The 25,654-nt window shown below is 50.5% G+C and overlaps 9 protein-coding genes across 9 annotated transcripts; 5 read left to right on the top strand and 4 right to left on the bottom strand.

Annotated features, from left to right (window-relative positions):
- Positions 1–1,298: 1,298 nt before the first annotated feature.
- Positions 1,299–2,708, top strand: K460DRAFT_424118 (uncharacterized protein; the record flags this gene model as incomplete). Its single annotated transcript, XM_040938213.1, has 2 exons — positions 1,299–1,367; positions 1,412–2,708. Coding segments are annotated over 2 exons (1,227 nt in total), but the record flags the coding sequence as incomplete, so codon positions are not given.
- A 1,795-nt stretch (positions 2,709–4,503) lies between these two features.
- On the top strand, positions 4,504–5,730 carry K460DRAFT_362170 (DNA glycosylase). Its single transcript, XM_040932594.1, has one exon. It carries the CDS (start codon positions 4,589–4,591, stop codon positions 5,564–5,566), a length of 978 nt encoding a protein of 325 aa, XP_040793987.1. The 5' UTR covers positions 4,504–4,588; the 3' UTR covers positions 5,567–5,730.
- K460DRAFT_424112 (NAD(P)-binding protein) lies at positions 5,726–7,403 on the top strand. Its single transcript, XM_040938212.1, has 4 exons — positions 5,726–6,340; positions 6,479–6,667; positions 6,724–7,007; positions 7,071–7,403. Exons 1-4 carry the CDS (start codon positions 5,885–5,887, stop codon positions 7,189–7,191), a joined length of 1,050 nt encoding a protein of 349 aa, XP_040793986.1. The 5' UTR covers positions 5,726–5,884; the 3' UTR covers positions 7,192–7,403.
- Positions 7,404–7,615: 212 nt separating this feature from the next.
- Positions 7,616–11,844, bottom strand: K460DRAFT_272704 (uncharacterized protein; the record flags this gene model as incomplete). The annotated part of the gene is made up of 5 exons (XM_040927823.1): positions 7,616–8,698; positions 8,746–8,910; positions 8,958–10,576; positions 10,630–10,700; positions 10,766–11,844. The coding sequence occupies 5 exons, from the start codon at positions 11,842–11,844 to the stop codon at positions 7,616–7,618; spliced, it is 4,017 nt and encodes a 1,338-aa protein (XP_040793985.1).
- Positions 11,845–13,908: 2,064 nt separating this feature from the next.
- K460DRAFT_34558 (uncharacterized protein) lies at positions 13,909–15,991 on the top strand. Its single transcript, XM_040931280.1, has 5 exons — positions 13,909–14,235; positions 14,290–14,456; positions 14,508–14,708; positions 14,793–15,224; positions 15,275–15,991. The coding sequence occupies exons 2-5, from the start codon at positions 14,387–14,389 to the stop codon at positions 15,556–15,558; spliced, it is 987 nt and encodes a 328-aa protein (XP_040793984.1). The 5' UTR covers positions 13,909–14,235; positions 14,290–14,386; the 3' UTR covers positions 15,559–15,991.
- Positions 15,992–16,015: 24 nt separating this feature from the next.
- On the bottom strand, positions 16,016–16,258 carry K460DRAFT_401442 (uncharacterized protein; the record flags this gene model as incomplete). The annotated part of the gene is made up of 2 exons (XM_040936419.1): positions 16,016–16,090; positions 16,169–16,258. The coding sequence occupies 2 exons, from the start codon at positions 16,256–16,258 to the stop codon at positions 16,016–16,018; spliced, it is 165 nt and encodes a 54-aa protein (XP_040793983.1).
- A 2,595-nt stretch (positions 16,259–18,853) lies between these two features.
- K460DRAFT_270880 (uncharacterized protein) lies at positions 18,854–20,026 on the bottom strand (the record flags this gene model as incomplete). Its single annotated transcript, XM_040927682.1, has 2 exons — positions 18,854–19,894; positions 19,958–20,026. 2 exons carry the CDS (start codon positions 20,024–20,026, stop codon positions 18,854–18,856), a joined length of 1,110 nt encoding a protein of 369 aa, XP_040793982.1.
- Positions 20,027–21,399: 1,373 nt separating this feature from the next.
- Positions 21,400–23,035, top strand: K460DRAFT_329459 (uncharacterized protein). Its single transcript, XM_040930744.1, has 4 exons — positions 21,400–22,000; positions 22,056–22,081; positions 22,132–22,433; positions 22,492–23,035. Exons 1-4 carry the CDS (start codon positions 21,450–21,452, stop codon positions 23,017–23,019), a joined length of 1,407 nt encoding a protein of 468 aa, XP_040793981.1. The 5' UTR covers positions 21,400–21,449; the 3' UTR covers positions 23,020–23,035.
- Positions 23,036–23,173: 138 nt separating this feature from the next.
- On the bottom strand, positions 23,174–25,378 carry K460DRAFT_329457 (general substrate transporter). The gene is made up of 2 exons (XM_040930743.1): positions 24,706–25,378; positions 23,174–24,651 (listed from the first exon to the last, which is right to left on the bottom strand). The coding sequence occupies exons 1-2, from the start codon at positions 25,155–25,157 to the stop codon at positions 23,466–23,468; spliced, it is 1,638 nt and encodes a 545-aa protein (XP_040793980.1). The 5' UTR covers positions 25,158–25,378; the 3' UTR covers positions 23,174–23,465.
- Positions 25,379–25,654: the final 276 nt, after the last annotated feature.

Raw genomic sequence — 25,654 nt, 5'->3', positions numbered from 1 at the left:
CTGTTTTCCATCATCTCAATCACCTGCCCTTTCCAAAAGATCATGAGTAAAAGCTCCGAAAGCTGTGTGCCTTGTCTCCCGGCTCCGCGGTGGCACCAGGTAGCTCGCAAACAGCCGACGACCGATTGTGACATGACTTTATCAAATTTACCCTAACGTCGACGTGTTGCAAGTGCAATAGTTGTTTGCACATTTCCAGCCGGGTAACATAACCTTACTAGCTTCAAACTTTCAAGTCTACTACTCCGGGTCATGCATGGTCCTGGAAGTGGGCCGCCTTTCACGAATCTTTGTTCAGGAACGGTTATGGCGCTTATGAAAACGGAGTAGCACACCCATTCAGCAGTACAATGTTACACCTATCTCTCTTCTCGGCGGCGTTTGACTTGTAGTCACTTTGAGGCGTGTGCCTCATGCCCCTGGTCAACAGGGCGGTGACGCCAGCAGGCTTCCGCGAGCTAACGCAACCTACAGCAATGTCGCCCACAGATTCTATTCGTACAAACACTCTTCCATACCTCAAGAGCCTATTAGTTATCTAGAAAATCGCTAAAAGGGACGTTTCTTCGTACTTTGACAGCCACGTCAACAGCCTCGAGTCACTAATCAATAGCTTCTACTAGATTTCAGTCAGGAACGGATGCAGCGTCTTCTCATTTAGGCTATAAACCTTATCGTGCCAGACCGATAGTCGATTGACCTAGGTTCCAGTCAATCTTCTCCCGGGGAGCAGCAGTGGACAGCATTACTATCGACCACACATCAGGAAATCCAGTCAGAGTCCGCCGTAAAATTTCTTCAATCATCTGACAAACGCCTTCCCTCGGAATTAAGAGTTTGTACCTTGGTGCCCCTTGGACATTGACTTCACAACGGTGACTGATCTTGCGATAGACACATATATATCCGTCATGGAGTACGATACTTCTCGTCATTGCCATCCACAGTCACTTTCCTACCCAGCAGGATACTATTACAACAACCGCAATGTCCCCCTCGAGCTCTCACATACCACGAGAGCTAACCCTCGCGGTTACCCCTTTGGTGGTCCTATTGGCGGTATATACAGCCGAGCACATCTGGGACAAGAGATTCCTATGGAGACTGGACCACCGAGACGTCGCATAGCAGTAGCGGTAAGTTAGCTAATAGTCTGTCTTCTGGTGACTCTACTCAGCTCTTGAGAGATTTGAAACTGGTCGCACCGGATTTGACAAGTACCTAATTGAGGACACAACTAACACAAGACGTAGTGTGCTCGTTGTCGCAAGAGGAAGATTCGCTGCAGCGGCGACCCAGGAAATGGCGCTGGGTGTACGAATTGCAGGCAGGCTGGTATCGATCCAGCTCTGTGCCAATTCCACCGAGTGAGTCAAGCCTTCTTGAATTTGAGCTGTACTAACAGTGGCAGGTGGGGTCTGATAACGTGCACAAGGTAATGGATAATTTTAATATGGCAAACAGCCTGACCAGCATGGCAAACGCCAACGGAATGATGACACTCTACTCTGCAACCAACCCGTTGTATTCTCGCAACAATCAGTACCCTCAGATCGATACGAAGCCAATTTACCCCTCGGTTTGGACGGGATCCCACTCGGAGGATACGTCGCCTGTCGACACGTATACCCTGGAGCAACCGGCAACGTATGTATATAGTCCGACATCAACGAGCGATACGGACATCTATACGCCCGCATCCAGGTGGACGCACCCGATTGCGAAGCCTCTGAACCAAGGGACAAACGCTTATTTTGACCAAGGTGCTTCGTACCTGGATGGCTTACCATACGACCAACCAAGTCTTGGACCTACAACCACTGAGCTGCCCTCTCCACTTAATATGACTGCTCTGCAGTTGTCACTGCCAGAGAGGCCACGTGTACGACAGCTTCAGGCATCAGACAGTACTGCCCCACAGAGGCAACTTCCTGTTCCACAGCCTAGCCCAGCTCAGGGTTCACGGAATGTGGTGGACCAGCTCCAAGGCCAACGCCTACGCTCTACACAAACATTCGGTGTGTCGGCTATGAATACCGGAGGCTCGTTCGCCAGGCCATCATTTTCTTGGGGCGCCGATGGAGACGACCAGATTAACGTATCTGAAGCGACACCATCAAATAGCACCTTGACTGGCAATACAGAGGATGCGATCAGCTACCTTCCAACAACAACAACATCAATCGCCAATGACGTCTCGACAGCGAGGGCCGCACCGCAAGTTCAACTTAATTTCACCAATTCAACCCTCCTCGAATCAATGAACGCATCAGCACCAGCGACAACATATTCACACTTCCGCGCAGGCCCACCTCGAATGGCACGGCAGAGCTCACAGGCCAATCTCTACAATTACAGCTTCAATCCTGAACGCGCTCCAAAGCGTAACTCGCTTAGCGGTGATTCATCGAGCGACTGTAAGTTAGTGAGTGGACAAACATATATACCACTTGACGGATCGCAACCGCATAGTGCGACGTTCGCGGATCGTATGCTTCGAGGGTCGCTTAGGAAACGAGACGTACCGCTTCATCGCGCTTCGACATCAAATATTCGGAGCAGCTTCTAGGGGCTATGTTCTCCAAATCTGTGCTCTTCCCCTGGCAACTTCAAAATCTACTCTCATGGTCTCAGAGTTTGATTATATGTTCGTTCCTGTACTGCTGGCGTTATGGATGGCATTCTCAGAGACATTTCTACCATCATATCAGCAGATGGAGCGGCTCGTACCAGTCTACGCTGGATGCTCAATAATAGGACTTATTCGTATACGGCGGCACATCATGACAACATTCAAAAATTTGAGCCTTGGGCTCAATATCTGGCTTTTACTTATTGCATACATTTTCGGCAATAAGACTTGCCTACCCGTTCTTTAGCATTTATCAGCGTCGAAATCCCGACTCCGCAACAGCACTAATGACGACGCCACATCATGTTCCTCTGGACAAGCGTTCGCTCTGGTGGCTGGAAATTCTTTATTACGAAACGATAGTTCATTGCACTGGCTTCTAGTTTCATTTACTTCCCGCTATCGCACTATGCATGTCTTGCTTATCTCATCCTCGCACTATGAGCAACCAATGTCAGGGCCACTCATTTGAACCACTGCATTTAGATCATCTTATTCATTCCCTACCTCTCTTAGTGTTTATCGTAGACTCAGTCTGTATATTAGGTATTGCTGCGTATGCGGCCCAAGAAAGGCAGAAGAATTATGTATCGAGTGCTTTTGTATAATCACCTGAACAAAGCAATTCGCATGTGATGTGACTATTGATTAGGCGGTAAAGTTGAACAAGAATCGCATTCGTTCGACAGTACCCATGCCCACTCTCACTACACGTTTTCTCATGTCGTCCAAAGAAGGAGTACACGCTCTCGTTTTCTCATCTAGCCTACATTACTAGATAGAGGCACTGTGCCCCTACCCTACGTACAGGTGCTTTCTCAATCGTTCTTCATTCTTCAGTTCTCAACCTAACCAATACCCACATCACTAGCATATACTTCTTCCCCCTATCATTCTCAGCACACTGTTCCCAATACTATTGACGACCTTTCATTATTACAGCTCAGTCCATACCCTGTTGCAGCGGTTACTGTTCCCTAAGTCGTACAAAGTCGGTCAGGCGGTTGCACACAGCGTGCATATTGACGGCGAGGCGGTAAGAAGCTCCACTCTCGTACTCCAACCGGTGCTGCGAGGATGATGCTTGTTGTGCGCATGTGTCGGTGAAATATGTATGGAATAGGAAATAGTCTCGCGCCGGGGCCAGTCATTGACGACTTTTCTCATGTTCTTCAAGATGAGAAAGGAAATAAATAAGAAGCACCTGCGAAGCTTGATGACACAAGTCTAATTGTCACACGTAGCTAACATCCTTGCAACGCCTATCACGCATTCATACATCATCATAATCTCCTTGTTACCTGCAGCTACAACAGGAAGTATGCGGTATCCTATGGCCAGGTTTTTTCCGTTCGAAAATGCTAGAAATCGTGTGATCAAACCTTTATGGATGTATTTGACACATGTGCATATATTGACTTCCATGATACAGTTCCTACCCAGGCGGTCTTGCGAGTCATTGATTGTCTTGCACACTTACCGAAAGCTGATGGTAAAAAACTTGAAAGCCCATCCCTTTGTGACCGGAAAAGATGCTTCAAACTACTCACTACCGTCCATTTGAATCAGCTGACCAACACGCGCCCCTTGACATACTGGCGATCGCGGTGGTACTTCAAATGTCTGCTGGCCGTCGGCTTCTATCAACAAAGAAATGGCTGTGTGAAAGATATATCCATCGACGATAAGTTTGTATGCCGAGTAATACGCACAGAACATGTTAGAAGTGCTTTGGTCCTTTGATTCAATCGGTATCTTGATGGTGGTTGGATGGGCAGTCGAAGTGGAGCGAGCATGACGTCGACGCGTTTAGCGAGGCGATCATTACCGGTACCTCACGGGAGCACGTGCATACCCTCCAGCTTCAGCTTCTGACGGCAACGAGTGGAATGAAACTGTGTGGTTTCACCGATTTAAGCAATTGGTTTACATGAAGTCTTACCTTGAGATCATATAATGCGGCGAACACGCTCATTCAAGGCAGATGAGGCTCTGCAGCTCCTTGCTCATGATGAGCAGCTCTCCGACTCCGCAGAGATATCTACAACACCATTGCCCACATCGTTTAAAGGCGAATTGGCCAAGTACAAGTTCAAAGAAACCGACACAATTTCAAATACTAGCGTAAAAACCTCCGAGCCGCCGCAACGGACAACAAAACGCATGCGGACTACGGCGAGACCCGCCACCGACAGCAAACCTACTGGGTCTCCACCCCCCAAGAAGAAGCGTAAACCAAGTAAATATGCCGATCCTACAAAATACGCGCACCTATCGCCGCTAGTTGATATCCTTGAGCCAAACCTGATCTGCGTCTTTGTTGGCACGAATCCGGGTATTCAAACAGCTACCGCAGGACATGCGTATGCGCATCCTTCCAACCACTTCTGGAAGTTACTTCACTCCTCGGGTCTTACCGATCGCCGATTGAAACCCGAAGAAGACAGGAGCCTTCCAGCGCTATATTGCATGGGTAATACAAACATCGTGGAACGAGCATCGAAAGACGCAGCCGAGCTATCCAGGGAAGAGACTGTGGCCGGCACGGCAAATCTCGACGCAAAGTTCCTCTTATATAAACCCGAGGCCGTCTGTATAGTTGGCAAGGGTATATGGGAGGCAATATGGCGGTACCGTTACAACAAGAATATTACCAAGACCGAGTTCAAGTACGGGTGGCAGGATGAGAAGCATAACATGGGGAAGAGCAAGGACGGGGAGCAGGATTTGGATGCTGACGGTAATGTTTGGAATGGCTCGCGAGTATTTGTAACGACGAGTACGAGCGGTTTGGCGGCTAGTTTGAAACCAGCCGAGAAGGAGGCTATCTGGAAGCCTTTTGGGGAATGGGTGCAGACAAGGAGGGCTGAAAGAGGGTTTAAGCTTCGGCCGAAGGAAGCTGAAGATGCTTATCAAGAAGGAGAACAATCGTGAGCTCATCCTAGCTCCTTTTTTTGGGTGCTCTTTTTCAAGCTTTGTATCCCTAACCTGAGATTTTCTGCTCAGCATGGTGTATTGATTCAAAACTGGGTAGACTCGGAACATATTGATAGCGGCTCAAAATAATAACGTTCTATCATCAGGCTCGCACTTTTGGCGGAGAGAGTCACAGTCGGTATTACGTCATAAGGGATTCTATCGCACTAGCCCCGCGAGGCATTACCAAGCAACCGTCTCTGAAACACTGAGATACATAAAAGATCTCTTTCTAACTGCAAGCCTCATTTCAGACTTTAAAGTACTTGTAAAGTCATGTCTCACACCATTTTAATTACCGGCGTCTCTGGCTACTTGGGAGGTTCACTCCTCACTCAATTGACCCGCACTAACCTCCCTCCACACAAAAGGCTTTACGCTCTTGTTCGCTCCAAAGAGCAAGCAGAAGCAGTCAGACGCTATGACTCTGAGCCCCTAATCCTTGATCTTCGAGACGAAGAACGCGTTACCAAAAGCATCATTGATGCAAAGATATCGATCATTTACTTCCTTGTTGATGCGGTCAAATCTGAGCATCAGATCACTATGATCAAAGCTCTCGGCGAAGTCAAGAATCAGACGGGCCAGGACGTGCATTTCTTACATACTACTGGCGCGAAAATGTTCAGCCAACATGCTGGCTTTCCAACCGACCGGAAGATCCTTGACACGGATTCAAAGCTTTATGAACTCCAGAAGAGTGCAGAACCCCCTCATGAGATTATGGCGCAGGTATGTCACTGATACCTGATATACATTCTCTGGGAGTTCTTTGGCTTTGCCTTCCACGGTAGTTGGTCGAGGCAAAGGACCGATATTCTACAGTACTTCAAGAGCATTCCAATAGTGTCCTAATCCACTGAACACTAGGCCCTCAGCACGAACAACACCATCATCGAGACCGCCAAGTCTTACCGTGTACGAAGCTACCTTTTCATCCCTTGCATAGTGTACGGTGAGGGCGAGGGATTCGGAAACCGTATTTCTATCCAGACAACTGCTGTTATCAAATCCGCCAAGAACCTCCGAGCAGTGTATCATGTCAACCCCGAAGGCGCGGTAAACATGTCCCAGCTTCACAGGAAGTCGTGATGTTGCTAACGTTTTCATATCAGATATGGCCTGTTTGCCATGTTCGCGACACTACGGCACTGTACGTAGAGCTCCTACGCAGCATCCTGTCAGGAGAAGACCTAGAATACGGTCAAAATGGGTATTACCTCGCTTCATCTGGAAGTGTGGCCTGGGCTGATATATACTCTGCCATAGCAAAGGCGCTTGCACGGCGCAACGTGGTAGACAGCGAAGTGGTCAAGAGGGCAGACGATGCGACCCTGGCAAAGATGGGGGAGGCATTGAATTGCCCAAAAGAATTGGTTGTAGTGCAGCTGGGTGGCACGTAAGTTATTCCGTCTATATTGGTCGAACGAGTGCTGGGAACCATTGCTCACGATTCGTCTAGATGCACACTAGGAACCGATCGAGCCTACAGAGTTGGCTGGGAGCCGAAGTGTTCACCTGAATACATTCTTGACGCAGCAGACGCGGAGGTGGAACTTGTCCTGAGGAACATTAAAAACTGAGCGTTCATCAATGCTAGCATCAATCTTCGGCTGGAAAGATGTCGAGTTTGGTATAGACATCAGTTCACTGACATCCCAATGCTTTGAAATTGTCTGGTACTAGATAGGTACGCGCTTGACCTGCGTCCGCTTTCCCTTTCGTTCCTCGTGAGATTGTACCAGAGCCCACTGAACCATACGTGTAATCGTCCGTATGTCATCCCATACGCCATTTCATTCAATAATGCGATCTTGCGTTTTGCTATCTCACCCTTTTTGTCTACCCGCATAAACGCTTCCCAGAGCGCCCAAACACCGTGCAAACCCACAGACGCAACTCCCCCGTTTTGCCAAGGCAATGCAGTATGTCATACATGTCTATATCTATAGATTGTGCTTCTTCATGAACAGTGCGTGAGTATGCGATAGAAAGTGTATATAACTCTCATACACCATAAGGCTGCTGAGCCGGTCCACTAGGCACAGTCCACGTCATTGAATCACTGTCGAGCGTATTCGGATACTTTGAAGCTAACTCTTCAATCTTCGGGATCAGTTCACCAATTCGGAAGGGCTTCGATACAACATCATCCATGCCGGCAGCCAAGAGAGTAGCTATTTGCTCACTTCTTGCGTTCGCTGTGACGGCAATGATAGGGACATGGCCCTTGAATGCACCATCTTCTTCAAGCGCTCGGATCTCACTCGTGCAGTGAAGGCCGTCCATAACGGGCATTTCTTTGTCCATGAGAACAACGCCGATCTCGATTGCATTGGGAGGTGAGTCTCTCCAGTACGTGGACGCTTTTAGGATTTCGAGGGCTTCGCCGCCATGGTTAGCGACCTTTGTGGTGATCCCGTGGTTTTGAAGTTGCCGTTGAAGGACCTTTTGGTTCACCAGGTTATCCTCTACAATCAGCACGGTAAGTCCTGTTTTCTTTCGTTCGGCTTCTTTCTGGATGGCAATGTCCTTGCTGGGCAAGGTCGCAAAGTCTTTGATCTTAGGTGCGACATGCGTTCTAACCCGATCCTTGTCCTTTGCGTTTGATAGCTTCCGGGGTAGCAACGTTGATGCACCCTCGATTACATCTGGTGGCTCGATGCTTCTCCGGCATTTGACGTAGAAAGCGAAAGTGCTCCCCTTGCCGGCTTCTGAAGATACACCAATTTCGCCTCCTTGCAGCTCCGTCAATTCGCGAGAGATAAAAAGGCCTAGACCTGAGCCTCCGTACTGGACGTGTGTGCGTGGACTTGCTTGAGAGAATCGCTGGAAGAGGAGCTTCTTTTCTTCGGGGGTGAGTCCTCGGCCTGTGTCTCGAACTGCGAATTCCAAGAAGATTTCTTCGCCTTCGCCCCAATCGGGACCAAACGTTTGATCAGTTCGCTTAGCTCTCATGGGAAAGTAGCTGACCGTGGGAGCTACGCCGGCGGATGGCCGCTCGCGGGATGCTGAAAGAATGACTTTGATAGTACGAGTTTCCTCGGTTGTGGTGAACTTGATAGCGTTGGTAGTTAGATTGATAAGAACCTATACTGATCAGCAAAGTTTTCGAAGTAGCCAAGATTTCAGCATACCTGAAGTACTCGCGACGGGTCAATCTTCACCCAGTCGACGTTCAGTTTTTTGAACGAATCGGTTAGAACGAATTCCATCTCAATGTTGGCTGTTTGCACCTCGCCTTCAAACATCTTCAGAGCGCGTTGTACGACCTGTAGAGGTTGCGCATCTACTGGTGTGACCTAAACAGGTATGAGCAAACGTACCCTAGTTGGGGAGAATTATATACCATAAGCATTGCGCTGTCAAGTTTGGACATCGTTAAGACATCGTCCACGATTCGCTTCTGATGCTGTGCACACAACGCAATGGTTTGCGCTGCGTCTATGGAGTCAACGACAATACTCGCGTCGATAGTCTGAGAGCCAGATGATCTGAAATCGCCTAGAATTGTCGAAATCTCGTCTGCACATTGCAGGATGGCACTCAAAGGATTTCGCATTTCGTGACTTGTTATGTCGATGAAGTTTTCCTGTTGCCTCTTAAGTTCCACAGCTTCCTCCATCTTCCGCTTCTGGAATCCTTCTGCCCATTTCTGTTGGCTGATGTTCGTGATGTTGCCAAAGACACTCTTGAGCTGGCCGTTCTCATATTTTTCTGGGAATGCCGAGAAAAGAACCCAAGTATCACTCTTATTCCGATTTCGATCTTCCCAAGGTGTCTTGAACCGGAACTCAATATTTATTGCCGCCGCATTTTCCACGAGCCGTTTCCAGTGCTCCAGAATGAGACCTTGGTCTTCTTGCTTGACATAATCGATCCACCTGTCGGTCTTCTCTCGCTCTCGTGGAACCCGAGAAATCTCATACCAGGCGTCGTTGCAATAGGTTATCTTCCCGACGTGATCAGCGATGAACAAACCTGCAGGAGAATATTCTGCCATCCGTGTGAATCTGGTTTCGCTTTCTCTGGCCTCCTGAGTGCGGGCAGCAAGCTGCTCCGATAGGTTGAATCTGTCTTCCGCGGCAAGCTTGGCTGCCTTCTGTCCTCTCCGAATCTCTTCCTCAAACAAGACAACAGAGGCCAACGATGTCGCAAGCTGCCGGCTCAGAAGTTGAATGAAAAGGTTATAGTCGTCATCGTACGGCCTTCTCGGATTGATACCCATCACAAGAAACCCTAGATTTGTTTCACCTGTGGTGGGATGGATTGGGCAAATCACCACGTCCCGGCAAGGGTCTCCGAAACCACGCCACTCAAGGCCTTCCATCATTGCGTGTGGGAGGTCTCCCGAGCCAATGCTTACGACTACGGGTTTGTCTGTTTTCATGACCTCTCGGAACACTGGTCCAAAGCCATCTTGCCCCTCTTTCAGGTCGATCATTTCGGGAGCAGCTGGGTGACCCGTTGGAACTCCCAACGAACCCTCTAAATAGCAGTGCTTTGCTCCGAGCAGACTACTAGAATGTAAGGAACATGAGTCACTGTCGTTATCCTCGTTTACGGAGTACAGCATAACGAAAGGAGTGTCGAACTCATTTTCGGTCAATGCTAGCAGAACCTGGTCCCAAAAGCCTTTGACTTCTCGAGCTATCGCTGTCCGTTCCCCAACTTCTCGAAGGGTGAGCATTCGTCGTTCTGCGATCTTTCTTCTCGTCTTCTCAAATGCAGGGTTGTACAGCCCCATGACCGTTCCATCCTCACCTACCATAGGGATGATGGACCATGAAAAGTAAGTTTCTTCGAGATATCCGCTCCGCTTCATGAACAAGCAGTCGTCATCCTTCATGGTAGCCTGGCCGGTCATTCGTGCGTTTGCGAAAACATCCTTGACCTCATCCCAGATCTCTGCCCAGGCGACCTTGTAACTTTGACCCATCAGCGTAGGGTGTTTCTGGCCTGCAAGTCCTGCGAGGGTGTTGGTGTTGAAGTAAGCAAGACGGGAAGAGAGGAGCACTAACCGATATAGGCCTCATTGTAAATAGCGACCAGCTCGTCGCCCCAATACATAGCTGCAGGATGAGGACTTGCCCTATACAGTCATAAGTACTTCCAAAGGCAAATTGAAAGTAGATGGTGTCATGATTAAAGACTTACATAATCAGGTTGCACATCGCTCGGAGATCGTTCGACCAGTACTCAATCGGCCCGAGAGGCGTTGATGCCCAGTCGATTGAACGTGCGAATTGGATATGCCTGGGTAGTGAGGACGATAGTGATAATCTTGTCCAGTCGAAAAAGCCCATGCCGTGGCCTTCATCTTGCGGACCGTTCGGTTCTCTATGGAACGAGTCAACGTCGCCTGCACTGTGGGCCCGAAGGACGCACTCATTAGTGTACGAGGATGAGTCTTCTACTGACGGTATGCCTATCTTGGAAGGTTTCTGGAACACTATCCCACTACCATCGTCGGAACTTTCGGCACTAGTGCGATTGACATGTTTCTGCAGCACGGCATTGGGTGGGGTAGGCTCTGGTACAACAGTAGATATTGTATTGCCAAAATAATCTTGCTCTTCACCAATTGGCGCGGATGAAGATGGCGTGTCCCTACTGTTCACTGAAGCGAGGCCTAACAATGATGCTGAACGGAGCGGGAACTGAATTGATGCGCTTGGGGGTGATAGACTTGTCGCAGCGTGCACAGGTATTGCTCCGGAGACGACGCGCAAACGCTGTCTCAATGTGTAGCATGACCACACTATGCCTCCATGCTCCACCGGAGAAGGATTTGCGTCGAGGTTTTCGTCTTCGGTACTCAGAACCCAGCCCCGGAACTGGCTGATTGCGTACGCGGTATTCTCAGCGGTGATGTTTTCTAGCGGCTTTCCTACTATCAAGTCCCATACTGATGGATTCGAGCGCAAGGCACCATTGGCAAAGAGTATTTGTAAACTAGATGACTCGGGTGAATAGTTTGCGAAATCGCCAACGTCAACAATGAAGGTCGGCCGTCCGTCGTGCTCCAATAGCTCGACGATGCCAATAGACCCGAGAAGCCTCGAGGGATCCGCCCTCTCTCGCGCGTCTGGTGAAACTGTCCGCGGAAGGCTTGACCGCTCAGAGGACCGTCCACTTGCGAGGCTCGTAGGCGCAGGCGGGCTCAGACCACTAAATGTACCTCTTGCGAGCGTGACCGTCTTTATGCCGCTGTCCTCGCGCGTCGTGCTGAGCATCCTCGCTGCAGCCTCTGAGCTGGAGAAGCGCGCTGGCAGGGGTGGCCGAGCGCTTCGCGATGAGAAGAAGAGCGGGGACGGAGGCTGTCCGTCGTGGTGGAAGTGTGCGCTCTTGGAGAAGGCAAAGCGATGGAGCGTTGGGCGCGAGCGTATTTGCAGGCGACGGCGCTTGTGCGGCGCTTTGCGAGCGGGCTCTGCAGGTGGCGGCGTGGGCGTGGGCGTAGGCGTGGAGTCGACGCTTGGTGGAGCTCGTCGCTTGCTACCAACAACCGCAGTCGGTAGCCCACGTCGCCGTGAAGTCGAGTTAGTGGGGTCAAGTGGCAAGATGGGCGTCCATGTAGTGGGCTGCGGACAGGATGATACGGACGGTGTGTCGAGAGGCGCGGGTACGGTAACGAGCGACTCGTGGTATTCTGGGGTACTCAATCGACGGTATTCAGAGTTGGTGATGACGTCCAAGGGTGTTGCAGTACTGCCTGTGAAGATGGAGCGCGGCTGTGGCATAGAGATGCCCGGGACAGTGTCGGCAGATGGAGCCAATGCTGGCCAGCGCGCGCGCTCTCGTCAAGCTTTGAGCAGGCCAGCGTCGAGGTTAGTCGTCCTCGTCTCCAACGTCGAGTATGACCGGATGCATGCCGAGCAGGCCTGGAGTGTTGTCCACGGGCAATGGGTTGATGCTAGCCCGAAGTGGGCAAGCGCGGGCCGATGGCTGCGAAAGCGAAAGCGAGAATGGCCACCAAGAGCTTACTTGGGCAATACTCGACGCGGTCGAGCAGTTAGCAGCAGTCTAGCGCTTCAGAGAGAGGAGCAAATTGATACGTTTGGTGGCTTGGATATATGAGACGGCGTAGGTAGCGCCTCGTCTAGCCTGGGACCTGTCGCTCGGCGCTGAGGGCGAAAGAATATGTCGCTACACCAAATAAGGTAGTATCGCATTCTCGATTTCGCTATAGCCTCATACATACATGACCATTCTGCATGACCCAACCTCTCCTCTCTGGTAATTGCTGATGAGACGAATGGGCTGAAGCGCTTCGGAGACAATGAGCTCGCGGCACCTACGTCATTGACTGGCTTCTTTACATGGCGAGCGTCTAGAACGTGCCTCCCCTGTCACTTTGCTTTCATCTCGCTCTCATCTCAGTCTTACCCCAACTTTGCCTCGATGGTCCGCAAGCAGCAGTCGATACAGACAGACACGATCACTAAGCCGAAACCTGTTCACGATCCATGATAAACATAACCCATGTAAATGCCTGTACACGTGGTTCGACTCGCCCCGTACAGCCTTAGCCACTTGTTACTTGCATCGATCCACCCCGCCAGCAGACACTGACGACTGTCAAAAGTGTGTACAAGAGAAGTTAACTTTTGCATGGCATAGCAATGTCACAATGCTGGGTTTTCGATTTCCCCCTCACTCTCTCGTGCTACTGTTCCTCCTGATTCATCCGATTACTATCTATTTCTTCAGAACACGAGTCATGGGTGGGTCTTCCAGAAACGGTCTCAACGTCTCCAGCACAGCTTGCGCTCCATCTCCAGCAATTGCTAAGATTTTTCATACTTGTACAGTCTCAACGCCTTCGATGATTCGGGAGTATTGTGTAGTAATCCGAATGTTGGTAGTTTTCACGTGAGCAGTTCACTCTGTTCCGCCTCGTCGCTTCCGTGGTGGGCCAGCTATGGCCAGCCATGCCTCTGGTTACAACCGATTGTTCACTCCACATCTCCGTTGCGCAGCTGGCCCACCTAGACTTCCCAGAAGCATTGGCTACTTATCACAGATGTTTTACGACTCATATACGACCCATCTCCTAGCTTGCAGCCTTCTACACAGCGCGGGCATAAAGCAGTTATTCGTGTTCATTATTAAATAGCGCGCACAGCGTCGCTAAGCCTCACTAACTGCTACCTAGGAACACCATACACACAATATACGATACCGGGATCACTCTACAGTACCGTACTAATGTGGATCCACTAGGAAACGTGTCGGGTATCGGGATCGCATGAACACTCAGATTCAACTGCCCTCCATTGGCACTGCGTTATACCCCGTCCAAGTTCAGCGTTATACCCCGTCCAAGTTCAAAGCGGAGGCAAATGAAGCATACATAACGATCAGAATTGAACAGGATAGCGCTTGCTCCTGCGCGCTAAGCATCACTAGTCCAACGCTTCCAACTCGTGGAGCTCCTACTAACCGGCAGAAGCATCAACGCCTCGCAGAACCCCACTTTTTCCCAACATGCTCTTCATTGAATTGGCCTGTTAGACATGCCCCTCCACTCGACGTGCTACTCAGTCTGCATACCGCCAAGGTTGCACAGCCTGAACACTCATTTGCTGAAGTGGTTCCGGGTTGCCTGCCCCCGAAATCCTCCTAGGGTGCCCACTTCAAATCCTTTTAAAACCCCTCGTGCACCCCGCTGACGACTGCAGCTGATCAAGCTTTTCGTTCTTGCAACATCATTAACTTTTGTGAACTAAGCCTCTCAGACCACTCGGTTTGCTATTGCTAAGAGAACCACTCGTAGCAATGGATTTTCTCAAGAAGAAGATGAAGGAGTTGTTGGACGACGATGACAAGCCCAAGAAGCCACAGGGCGGTACAGGCTCCCTCTACACGACTTTCATATGGTTTTCTGACACACAGTAAGACTCTTCTGGAAGCTCTTCTGGTGCCCCAGCGGGTGCCCCAGCGAGCGGTGCTCCACCAGGTGGTGCTGGCCATGGTGAGCGCTCAGCAGCCAACGATTACTACGGTGGAGGGGCTGGCCAAGGTGGTTATCCACCGCAACAGCAACCCTATCCACCACAGGGCCAAGGCTACCCCTCTCAAGGCCCTCCTCAGGGTCAAGGTTATCCTTCGCAGGGCTACCCCCAGCAACCGCCCTATGGCCAAAGCAACCCTTCCCCAGGCCCTCCTCAGGGCCAGGGTCAAGGCTATCCTTCCCAGGGCTACTCACAGCAGCCGGCTTATGGTCAAGGACCACCTACGCCTGTAGGTCCTCCAGCACCTTATGGCGCCCCGCCTCCAATGCCTCCAGGCTGGACCCAGCAATGGGACCAGAACAGCCAACGGTGGTTTTATATCGAGCAGGCCACAGGACGCTCACAGTGGGACCCTCCCGCGCATTTGCCTCCAGGCCCATACGCCCCACCTCCCACAGGCGCACCTTACCAGGCGCCCGGCGGTCACGATGAGCGCGCCCTCTTTGGCAACACTCAGGGACACCAAGGACACGACAACACCCCCACTGGCAAGGCTACTAACGAGAAGGAGAAAAAGAAAGACAAAGGCCATTCTACTGCCATGCTTGCAGCTGCAGGTATTGGAGGTGTCGCCGCCGGTGCCTGGATCGGCCACGAACTCAGTATGTCGCTACAACTATCCGCTATCGCAACATCTGCTAACTCATAACAGCTGAGGACTCAAATGATGCCAAGAAGGCGTCATCATATGCGGCTGCTCCTGCAGCTGCGACTCCTGTTGCTGCGCCCGGATACGCCCCACCCCCAGCTGGTTATGGAGATCCGTACGGTGCTGCAGACCCCGCATACCCTCCTCCAGTTCCAAAATACGATGCGGACGGCGACTCAATCTCAAGTAGTGATCGTGAGTCTATGGAGGAAAAGCGGGAAGAGCTCATCAAGGCCCAGGAAGAATATCGGGAAGAGGTCGAGGAGAATTACTATGACTCAGACTAGCGATCTCGTCCCATTGTGCCATCAGCCGTTCTGCTGTTTTTCCATTCGTTCGCTGTTCGGAGCACGACGATATCTGTAGGTGCGCTTTTTGGACGGTTCGGGACGGTAACGGACGGTTTTCTATTGTTTCGTATGATGTTATTGTCAGGTTAGCCAGGTTCGGACTCTATGATCTCGTTCAGAAGAAGAAATATGATTATTGACTGCTCTAATCGGTCTGCCTGGCACATCAATGACTACACTCACTAACACCTTTTCGCTTGAACAAAGGAAACGCTGAAAGCGACTGAAACTGGTATTACTCCTTATTCGCCGCCTCTCGTCTAACAGCAGCAGTCGAGACAATCTACACAGCACTCGCAAGCTTCTTCACAAAGGAAGCAACAGCATAGCGTCGCAAGACTATTCGCGCGTCAGCAGATCGTTCACACCAGTCACCAACAAGAGCAGTAGAAACTCACCAAGCTACCAGGCATCCTCTGTCCTTCTTCTCTTTCTGTGGTGGCATCGGTGGGGCAGGCTGGTAGGCCATCTAGCAGTGAACAAGTCAGCCACAACATGCTCAATCTTGCGAACAAGTTACCCGTTCACATTGTTCGGATTGACCTACTTGCTGCTGAGGCGGCGGGTACTGCCCATACTGTCCTGCTGGCGGCGGTGCACCGTAGTAACCTTGTTGTTGGCCCTGGGGATAAGACATTTTGCTTGGTTTTGCTTGTCGTCGCGGATTTGCTTCCAAGTTTAACGAAGGGTTGACGTTGAATTAGAGATGGTCGTCGTGGCTGGTGAAGCGTTTAGTGTATGAAAGAATTGTGGCAGAAACGCTTGCTGTGGCAGGAGATGTGGCAGAGGTTTGGTGTGGCTCGAGTTAAATGGAACCGGGGGGGTGTGTGGGTGTTCAAGGCTTTTAGATCTACACCTTGTTGACACTTGGCAGACGGCAATCCGGATGTAACTCTCGGTGAGATCGTCTTCATCTTAATGCACACACCAATACGCAAAATGCCGTGTTTTCCCACCAGGATTGGATTGCTTTCGACGACTCCCAAATGAGGATTGCTGCTTTGGTGATCAAAGCTAGGACCACGGCGCGCCACATGTGGCAGATTGCGCATGCAGGAGTGACTAAAGTGGACTTCGGCAAAGCCACTGTTGTAACATCGAGTGCAGATTCTCGGCGGTATACGTATGCTATTGAGGCGCATGACTTGGGATGCATGCGTTGAAACCACGCAAGTCGGGACGTTCGGGGGCCGAATTTATACATCTCCCCCCAGCATTGAAGAGGCATTGGAGCGTCCTAAAAACGAACCTAGCTAACCAATTTATGGAGAAAGACTACGTCGCTGAGGGTCCAATCGTGCTAAGTAGTGAGCCATGTCAGCATGTGCGTTGATGATGGGTCTCCCCGTATGCATCCGTGCCGCGAGATCCGAATGCCACGTCAAGATAAGGCTAGTTGTGGCGCTTCACGGCACTAGATATTAAAACGCGTGATGCTAGTAGGGTTCTGTGGAGAATAGCAATTTTGTCCACACCGCGTTACTGTTGTCTGCAGGTACGGTAACTTCCGCTGGGGGCCGTTAGAAGTTTGGTACATACGGGTGTCGGCTCGTTTGAAGCGAGCTGAGGATACGCGGTGGATTCGAGCTAATTATATGGGACTATTCGACGGAAATGCAAGCCGGCCAGCATTAGAGTTGGCTTAGTCTCAGGGGAAGACCCCGAACAAGTGCCGCACGAGGGACCAAGCCCAGCATGTGAGTACCGCCGTTTCTTGAACCCCAACCTTTGAGCGGGGTCTCTAGAGAGACATAAACTAGCATCTAGAGTATATCAGCGTACAGACATGCAGCCTACACTAACAGCGAGACTCGTAGGCGCCTTCGTAGTCTACAATATCTTTCCCAGACCTCAACTAACAACTATTCGACAATATCAGATCTTCAGCGAGCGAACAAGTGTATACGGCTACGTACGTACCTCAAAGGGTATGGGCAGTACCCTTTCAAGATCAGACTCCCATCTGTACCCAGCGTAGTAAATAAAATTCTTCGTATGTTACTTTACTATATTGTGTCCCTAGCATTGGTTTAATAACATTCCGCCTCGATGCTTCAAAGGCACTCCCGTTCCTCGTGCCTGTTCGAAGATGCCCGGATATTTTTTACAAGCAAAATAGAATAGAAGCCATACCGGAACCTAAAAGCGCGCATTTGCGAATCGATCATCTCCGCGTACGGTAGCTAGTGCTTTCGGCCGTCTACAATATTTCTGTGCTCCATTGGGCATCTTTCCCACGGGCATCACACCCCTTATTGTAGCAGCACCTAGACGGTTGACAGGCCAAACCTCGTGGGTTATTGTTTTTAGGTTTATCTTCGGCAGTACTCAAAAATTGTGACAATGCCCTTGTCAACCTTACTAGCGTCTACAGTAGCGGGAACGGGCTCATCTGCAGTTGAATACGACCAAGCACATGCTCTAACCATTTGGTAGGTTGGGGTTTCCCACCAAGCCCCGTGCCCGTGTGATGATCGTTGTCCTCGCCCGGCACGGTTGAACTATTGCTCGGTGAGTTATGGGCTAGGATCGGAGTTAGAGTTTTGATAGTGCTTTAGGAAAACCCGACCCCGTTCTGTTAGGAGGAATTCAGACAGTTCGACAGGCATGATATGGTCAGTTCTTACTTACAGCTTTGTTGAATCAGAATTGACCCAGCCGTTGTGCTAATCGGGAGTGTCCATGTTTGTATTTTGAACTGCCAGTGAGCGTTAAGGCATTGTTTCAGCAGTCTTCAGGTAGGTTGAGTTCTGAATCTGTAGAATTGTTTGCGCGTGTTTTTTTGGTCAGATTCGCGTATTCCGTATTTGAATTAAGAAGCTAACACCCACAAGTGTAGCATAGTTATTGCCTTTGCTCAGCGAGTCTCCGCGGATTGTACCATTTCGTCTTCTGATTCCTTTTTTACTATACCGATATATGGTACGGCGCGATCATCGCTGCTGTAAGGCGGTCGTGATGATGAATAGCAACAGTACGACCTGATTAGTACACCCTGTTCACCCTCACCGCTTTCAAGTGCCGCTGGTTCAAAAACAAATCCTATAGGACAAAAATGCAACAGGGAGCTCATAATGATTAGCGTAGTTGCTTCAGGCCGTAATTCTACCGGTGTTGGGATCGTCCGGCGTCGTGTTGGGCTGCCAAATCCGCCAAATAACAGAAACGGCCCATTTGAGGGCGGCTGTAGATTCCCAGATGATGTGTTTGATTTTCACAAACAACCACTAGACTATCGTGTCCCTTGAGCCCCATGGGGCACACCTGTTCTGCGTCTGGTCATACTCTGCCCGATCGCATTCCTCACTTCCTTCTCCTGATGCACAACATTTTGGACCATATACTTCTTCAACGCCTCCTTCAACTCGCTCTTCGCCTTCTCGTTATCCCGATATGGTATGCTCTCTAGATCCAACAACCGGCTCGCATCCTTGTTCGACTCTGCGACGAATGCGTTGAGGCGGTCAAGCTGCTTGTGCCGCGTCTCGTCGGTATCGTCGCTGACTGGGGCGGACTGTTGGGAATTGGCGCGATAGAGCGGCATCAGGAGGCTAAGGAATTGAACGAGCGAGATGGAGGCTTTCTTGGTGATAGCGATGATTTGGAAAGGCAAATATGCTGGTCGGAGGTTCGAAGACATTACGAATGGGTTCAGGTATTTCGATATGAAGGTAGGATGGTCGGGACGCAGTGCGGTGCGAAGTTCGAAGGTCGCGACGGCGAGCAGGCCGAGATACCGCCAGTAGGAACCGTCTGTAAGAAAGCCCAGGGCATTTGCGCCAATAAGGATGATGAGCAGCGCGCCATAAGTCGTGCCTGCAGTCAAGAGACCGCTGTCCGTGAACTCCTTGACCGTCAGGCAAGTTTGGCACTGTCCAAAGATGTCGGGTCCAAAGCGGTCATACGCAAACCGCTTCGCAGGGTCCAGTATCATATCCCTTGCATGCTTCAGATGCACGTAGTAGTCATTCGCCCTATCTCGATCGATGTTTGGCCCTACCTTGTCCGGGTGATAGCGTATCGTCAATCTCCTAAATCGTGAGTTGAGAGCGCTTTCGTCGACATCAATGGGCACGCCTAGGTCATTGTACGCGTTACTCGACCGTTGCAGGTTGAAGTCAACCTCGTAGATAGTGAAAGCGAAGTATGCTGCGTAGATAGCGATCAGGATGTGGCGGCGGTGCTTAACGAAGCGCGCGGAGCCAGGTTGAGGCTTGGGGTCGCCCGCGCGGATAAAGATACTGTAGAGGACAGCCTGCGTCCATCCTGCGACCTGCATCGCGTGAGCTACTGGCACCTAAGCTGCGTTACATACGCCTGAGGGATAGATGTTTACTAATGGAATGAGAAACTGCCACACGAGAAAAGGCCCGACGGTGTCCCAGGATACGTTTGTCTTCGCCATAGTAAGAGGCTATACGAGCGTTACAAGATAGAGACTGAACGCATGGTGGTCTCTGGCTGTACTTTTGTTGTTGCCAAGTGGCTTCCATTCTCGGAAGAATTCCGACCACCGACGCACGTGAGAATCGCTTAGTCATATATCTCTTTCCACTCTATGACACCGTCAGGAATTAAGGCAACATACATTCAGATTGAAACCCAGTCGCGGTCGGTGCAGCAAGGCAGTGTTCAGAGACCACTTCCTTTGCAGCACCGTGGTTCGCCGGGCCGCTCTGTGCGTCCGACTAGAGCGTCAACGTTGTGCCTTGCCACACTTCACAGCCCTCCTCATCGGTGAGTGCGGCTGGCAAGGCTGAAACATGCATGACAAGCTACTCTGCACTGAGCTGCATGATTTACATCCCAAGAGTGCAAAGAAGTGATCGAAGTGCTACACTACAGTCTGTCACAACTGAGCTAAACCTTTTAGCAGTTCGCTACATGAGGTTCACTCTGTCAGTCAGTGAACACGCACAATTAGATCGCGCCTGAAATCAGTAGTGGGACAAGGCTGAAGTCTAGACCTACCAACTCCACGAAAAACGGCTCAGCCGACTGCACACAGCAATATATTTTCCAGGATTTACAGTGAGGCTGAGGCACAACTGATCAACCAATATGCGGTTGCCTTGAGCAGAATGCAGAAAAGCGGGCACCAATCAGAGATAGAAATCTACGACATCCCGTCCAGGGCAACAGAAGATGAAGTCTAAGAAAGGCCTAGGGTTTTTCACCGGATTCTGAGAGACATTTTTAGACTCGCTTACAAGACGCCATGTACTATGTCCGAACGATAATGAAGACGAGCTTCAGGTATCCAGCTTTGTGAATTCCAGTATGTACTTGTAGGACTTTTGCTTTTTTGAGCTTGGTAGCTGGCCGTCTAAAGCTGGCTACGCCTTCTTTGGCTAAGGACTTGTACTGGTACTAGTACGCGACCAAACGACCATTTGTGTTCGTCTTAGAAACCACATTGCTGACACCCCGTTGCGCCAAAAACGCCATCATGCTGCACCTTCGCTTTCCCTTGCTCGTACCAATAATCATATATGTACGAGGCTGAGAAGCTAATAGCCATTTCGACAATTTGAGTATTGTCCCTTACCTCCAAAATGGGTTCTCGACACCCATGGCTGATCTTGTTGTTAGCGTACACCTTCTGCGCAATCGCAGTTGAAGGGACCTCTAATTGTTCAGCATCGTCTGCGAACCCAATAGCTCTGACTATCGGCAATGTTTCTATAGCATCCCAAGACACGTCCACGTATGGGATCCGATTTGATATCGGAAAGCCAAAGCAGAACGTGGCTTTAACTCCATCGACTGTTGTAGACAACACACTGCTGGTCGCGACAAATATCTGCGCGGGGAAAGAACTGCAGAACATGACACAAGCCCAATGTCGCTCTTACCATGGAGGCCTCTTTGATCTCACGACTGCGGGTGCATCTTTCAAAAACATCTCGATAACAGGAGACTTGCCGGCGGATCCTGGCTGGATCAAATTCAACCCTTCTTATTCTGTGGCCGGAGAAACAGACCTGGGTTTGGTGTCGAATGTCGCCATTCCAAACATGACGGTTGTAGTCATCACAGCAGGACTCAACTTCACTGCAGGACACCTCGGACTCGGGACACATTCTGTCCTCCTCAACCATTTGAAAGAATCTAGCGTCATACCGTCCCTTGGCTTTGGGCTGAATGCCGGTAGTCAATCTACTAATAACCCCAGGGACGGTAGCCTCGTCTTGGGAGGCTACGATGCTGCCAGTGTTACGAGCCCCTTTTCGACGTATCCCATGGACTATCCAGACACCCTAGCCGGACGCTACTGCCCACTTCAAGTTCACATTCAGGGCTTACAGCTCCTCTTGAAGGGTCTGGATCCGATTCAGCTTATTGGGGAAGGTGATGGACATGCAGCGTGTATTGAACCGTACGTCAAATATGAGAGAAAATTAAAGCGAGTTATCACTAACCGCACCAAACAGATATGACAATTTGTTTCGGCTCTCAGGTATGCCTCTAATCGCGATCGTCGCTATATGGCTACTAACCATCACATAGAAACCGGTCTTGCCAGATTCAAACAGGTGACTGGCTGGGACCCAAAGACTGCGTACGATCCAAACAACCTCTTCGTTCCTGAGCCCGGACTTATCTTCCCATCAACGACAGGGTTTAACGGAAGTTTGAAGTACTTTCTCAATAATGGGCTAACGGTAGAGATTCCGAATTCCGAGCTCCAACACCCTCTTCGTGGGCTTGACAGAACTGGTGATCACGTTCTCCAGCCCAACGTTACAGAGGTGAATATATATAAAGAACCCCTTGGAGCTTGGGTGCTTGGGAAGGTGTTCCTTTCACGAGTAAATAGACCCCCCAAACCTTGTTATAGGGAAGAAATGGAGACTAATAGAATGTCAGGTATATCTGGCTGTGGATTACGAAGCTCGGCAGATTCAATTGGCAGACGTGAACCAGAACGAGATCACACCCTCCCCGGTCAAATTTATTTCTGCTAGTACAGGATGCACAAAAAGCACCAAGCTGGCAGGAGGAACGATAGCCGCGATTGTGCTCGGTATTGTGGTTGGTCTCTCACTGATTGGGGGGGCCGGGTACTATTTGTTCAGGAGACGTAAGCGACGGGTCAACCAGCCTGGCCCAGATACTAGTGACATTGTCTCATCGCCTATGGAACCTTGCGCTTCGGTTACTGAAAGAAGCCCGATCAACGAAAACCAGTTACATCGTTGGGAATTGTCAGGGGAGCGAAGGACATCGGAATTGTCGTCTCCAAACGGCGGCTACCCGCCGCCGTCACCGCGTGCTCCTGCTCCTCCCCCACTGCGTATTCCGCCATCACGAAACGATCTTCCAGGAACGACGTCGGCCTCTCTTTTCTCTGACGGGACTCCTCGAACACAAGCTGGTCAGCATTGGAGTCCTTGAAATGGCATACAACATCCCTTTGCCTATGCATACAACATTCGCTCTTGAGTGATCTGTAGATTATTGATCTTGATTTAGTTGGATGTATCAAGTCTAAGATTGCAATTAGACAATAGAGAATGAAGCCCGATATTAATAGTGTTTGTTGAAAAGTAGACGTCTATTGGGTATAAGATAATAATAGTCAATCTACAGAATCAAAACAACTCCTACGCAGTCCGCCAAAGAAGGAAGGAAAATTCCTTCCAGAGCTCAACAACTTAATGTTGCTCTCCTTCTTGCGTCCTCGCTACATTCCACTTGACGACTGAGCGTCGGGTATCTTTCTAGTAAGCGTAACGCAATAACAAGCATCGGCAGGCCAATGCTAAAGCGCACACAGCGCGCTCATTCGCAATTATTGCGGCCAGCGCCCACATCCTCTATCAACACATGGATTTACGGACTTAGGCCTGCGTCTTCTGTTGAGGCACAAGATCCTCATCCTGCTGCTTCTTCTCCTTGTACGAGCCATCAGAAGATCGCACCTCCTCATCACTCGACATGTCGTCGTAGTCGCGATGCGCTTGGGCAATATCTGCCTCATCCATGGGCGGCAGCTGCTTCGCGGCGTTGACGTAGCTCATCTTCTCCGAGAAACCCTTGGCGAAGATGAGATCAATCTCTTCGAGAGAGCGGCCGGCGGTCTCCGGGTAGAAGAAGTAAATGAGAGGGATGAAGCAAGCGTTCAGTGCAGCAAAGAGCAGGTAAGTGCCCCATTTGATCTGCGAAACCAGAACAGGAGTGATCATGACAATGAAAAAGTTCCAGAGCCAGTTGTTGATGGTCGAGAAAGCGTTGGCCTTCTGGCGCGTCTTGAGAGGGTTGATCTCGGCCGGGTACAACCAAGGCAATGGCAACCAAGTAGCACCGAAGAAAGCAATGTAGGTGAAGAGACCGACAGCAGCGCCTTTAGCGGTTGACTTCGTACCTGGGATTAGGCATGCGAATGTAAGGACCATGGAGAGACACTGTCCAACGGTACCGATGAGGAAAAGCTTGCGGCGACCAACACGTTCGATTAGGATAAAGGAGGTTGATGCAAAGATGGCGTAAACCACCATGTTCACACCACCTAACAGCAAGGCCAGGTTGTGGTCCGTTCCTAGCACACTCTGGCACAGAATGGGGAAGTAGTAGATGACGGCGTTGCAACCAGACAGCTGTTGCATCATCTGAGAAGAGGCACCCAGGATAGTGCGGCGGAGATGCTGGTGCTTTCCGTTTGTGAGAAGAGACCTGGTTGGGACCTTGCCGCCGCCACCAGAGGCGCGAACAGCATCTTTGATGATGGCCATCTGCACAAGCACTTCGGGGTCGTCGCGACGAAGACTGTTCAAGCCGGCCAGAATGGTAGCAGCTTCTTCTTCGTGGTGATGTGTGAGAAGCCATCGAGGAGACTCAGGTAGACCAGTCATCATGACGATGACGATGAGAGCAAAGACACACTGGAAGGCGATAGGGAACCTCCAGGTGAAGTCCGCAGGGCCATACAGACAGCCGTAATCGATCCAGTAGGCGATGAGAGTGCCGATGGCGACCATACTGCCTTCGATGCAAATGACTTTGCCGCGGTTCTTTGCCTTGGAACACCTAATAGCTGGTTAGTATATTTTGGCGACAACTTTGACAGTTGGCTTGACTTACTCTGCTTGGTAGGTCGGGATAGTGGACGTGTTGATACCGTTGCCAATGCCAGTGATGCATCGCCCAATGATGAACTGGGCAGTCGCACCACTTCCGACGGGTACCGTTGCGATCTGAATGATGACACCAAGAATCATGACGGCTGCACCCAGGAAAATGGCTTTGCGACGGCCAAGCTTGTCACCAAAGGCAAAGATGAAGCATGCGCCTAGGAAACAACCAACAGCGTAGATGGAGACGACGAAACCCTCATAAGTACTGTCGTCCTTGACCTCGGGGAAAGCGTTTTGAAAGGCAGGCGCGGAGATGATGCCACTCATGACACCTTGGTCATATCCAAAGAGCAAAAAGTCGGTGGTGGCAACGATGGTGATGAGAATTTGAAGCTTTCTGCCAGATGCCCCCCAGTAGGTGGGTACACCGGAGTCGTTGTCCTTGATGCGAGGTGCCATGGTGATGTCTGCACGAGGAAGGCTGGGGAGAGATGCCGGGGGTGCAACCGTGGGGAGAGGGTTGGCTTTAAAGTATGGTCCCCGGGAGCACACGAAAGATGTACGGCAACGTTGTGGTGAAGATTCTCCACCTAATTTCCACAGAAATGCACGCTACCAACCTTTCGTCTGACACGTGGAGTAGACTAGATAACGAGTTTTACACTCGGGCTTGGCTTGGTGTTGCAATGCAACGTGATGGTGCTGACGGGAGAGGCGCAAATAAACTGTGGAGTTAAGGCGAAGCCAGCAGCTCCTGCAGTGGGGCGGACATTGTGAGCCAATCCGGGAGCGGAGCGGACGACGCTTGTAGGGGAACAAGCACGCTCGGCAGGGAGCGCCTTTTGTGTTAGCCCCAAGCGCTTCCGCTTTGTGTTGCGTCATAGGCCGGCGGTTCTTTTTCTTGCTCGGTTGAACCGTGGGTAGGAGGTGAAGGTTTGGTTCCCCGAACGTCATTC

This window comes from Cucurbitaria berberidis (assembly GCF_010015615.1).
Source record: "Cucurbitaria berberidis CBS 394.84 unplaced genomic scaffold K460scaffold_1, whole genome shotgun sequence".
Taxonomy (NCBI): Eukaryota; Fungi; Ascomycota; class Dothideomycetes; order Pleosporales; family Cucurbitariaceae; genus Cucurbitaria; species Cucurbitaria berberidis.
Note: the sequence above shows the minus strand (reverse complement) of the source record. Positions and strands in the feature narration are given on the sequence as shown.

Excerpts from the sequence above, each read along its gene's own strand:
- K460DRAFT_362170 (XM_040932594.1), top strand. The coding sequence starts at position 4,589 with ATGCGGCGAACACGCTCATTCAAGGCAGATGAGGCTCTGCAGCTCCTT.
- K460DRAFT_424112 (XM_040938212.1), top strand. The coding sequence starts at position 5,885 with ATGTCTCACACCATTTTAATTACCGGCGTCTCTGGCTACTTGGGAGGT. Across the intron at positions 6,341-6,478 it reads CTCATGAGATTATGGCGCAG|GCCCTCAGCACGAACAACAC; the intron begins GTATGTCACTGA and ends ACTGAACACTAG. Across the intron at positions 7,008-7,070 it reads GTAGTGCAGCTGGGTGGCAC|ATGCACACTAGGAACCGATC; the intron begins GTAAGTTATTCC and ends CGATTCGTCTAG.
- K460DRAFT_34558 (XM_040931280.1), top strand. The coding sequence starts at position 14,387 with ATGGATTTTCTCAAGAAGAAGATGAAGGAGTTGTTGGACGACGATGAC. Across the intron at positions 14,457-14,507 it reads GCCCAAGAAGCCACAGGGCG|ACTCTTCTGGAAGCTCTTCT; the intron begins GTACAGGCTCCC and ends ACACACAGTAAG. Across the intron at positions 15,225-15,274 it reads CTGGATCGGCCACGAACTCA|CTGAGGACTCAAATGATGCC; the intron begins GTATGTCGCTAC and ends AACTCATAACAG.
- K460DRAFT_329459 (XM_040930744.1), top strand. The coding sequence starts at position 21,450 with ATGACACAAGCCCAATGTCGCTCTTACCATGGAGGCCTCTTTGATCTC. Across the intron at positions 22,082-22,131 it reads CAATTTGTTTCGGCTCTCAG|AAACCGGTCTTGCCAGATTC; the intron begins GTATGCCTCTAA and ends ACCATCACATAG. Across the intron at positions 22,434-22,491 it reads GGAAGGTGTTCCTTTCACGA|GTATATCTGGCTGTGGATTA; the intron begins GTAAATAGACCC and ends ATAGAATGTCAG.
- K460DRAFT_329457 (XM_040930743.1), bottom strand. The coding sequence starts at position 25,157 with ATGGCACCTCGCATCAAGGACAACGACTCCGGTGTACCCACCTACTGG. Across the intron at positions 24,652-24,705 it reads ATCCCGACCTACCAAGCAGA|GTGTTCCAAGGCAAAGAACC; the intron begins GTAAGTCAAGCC and ends ACCAGCTATTAG.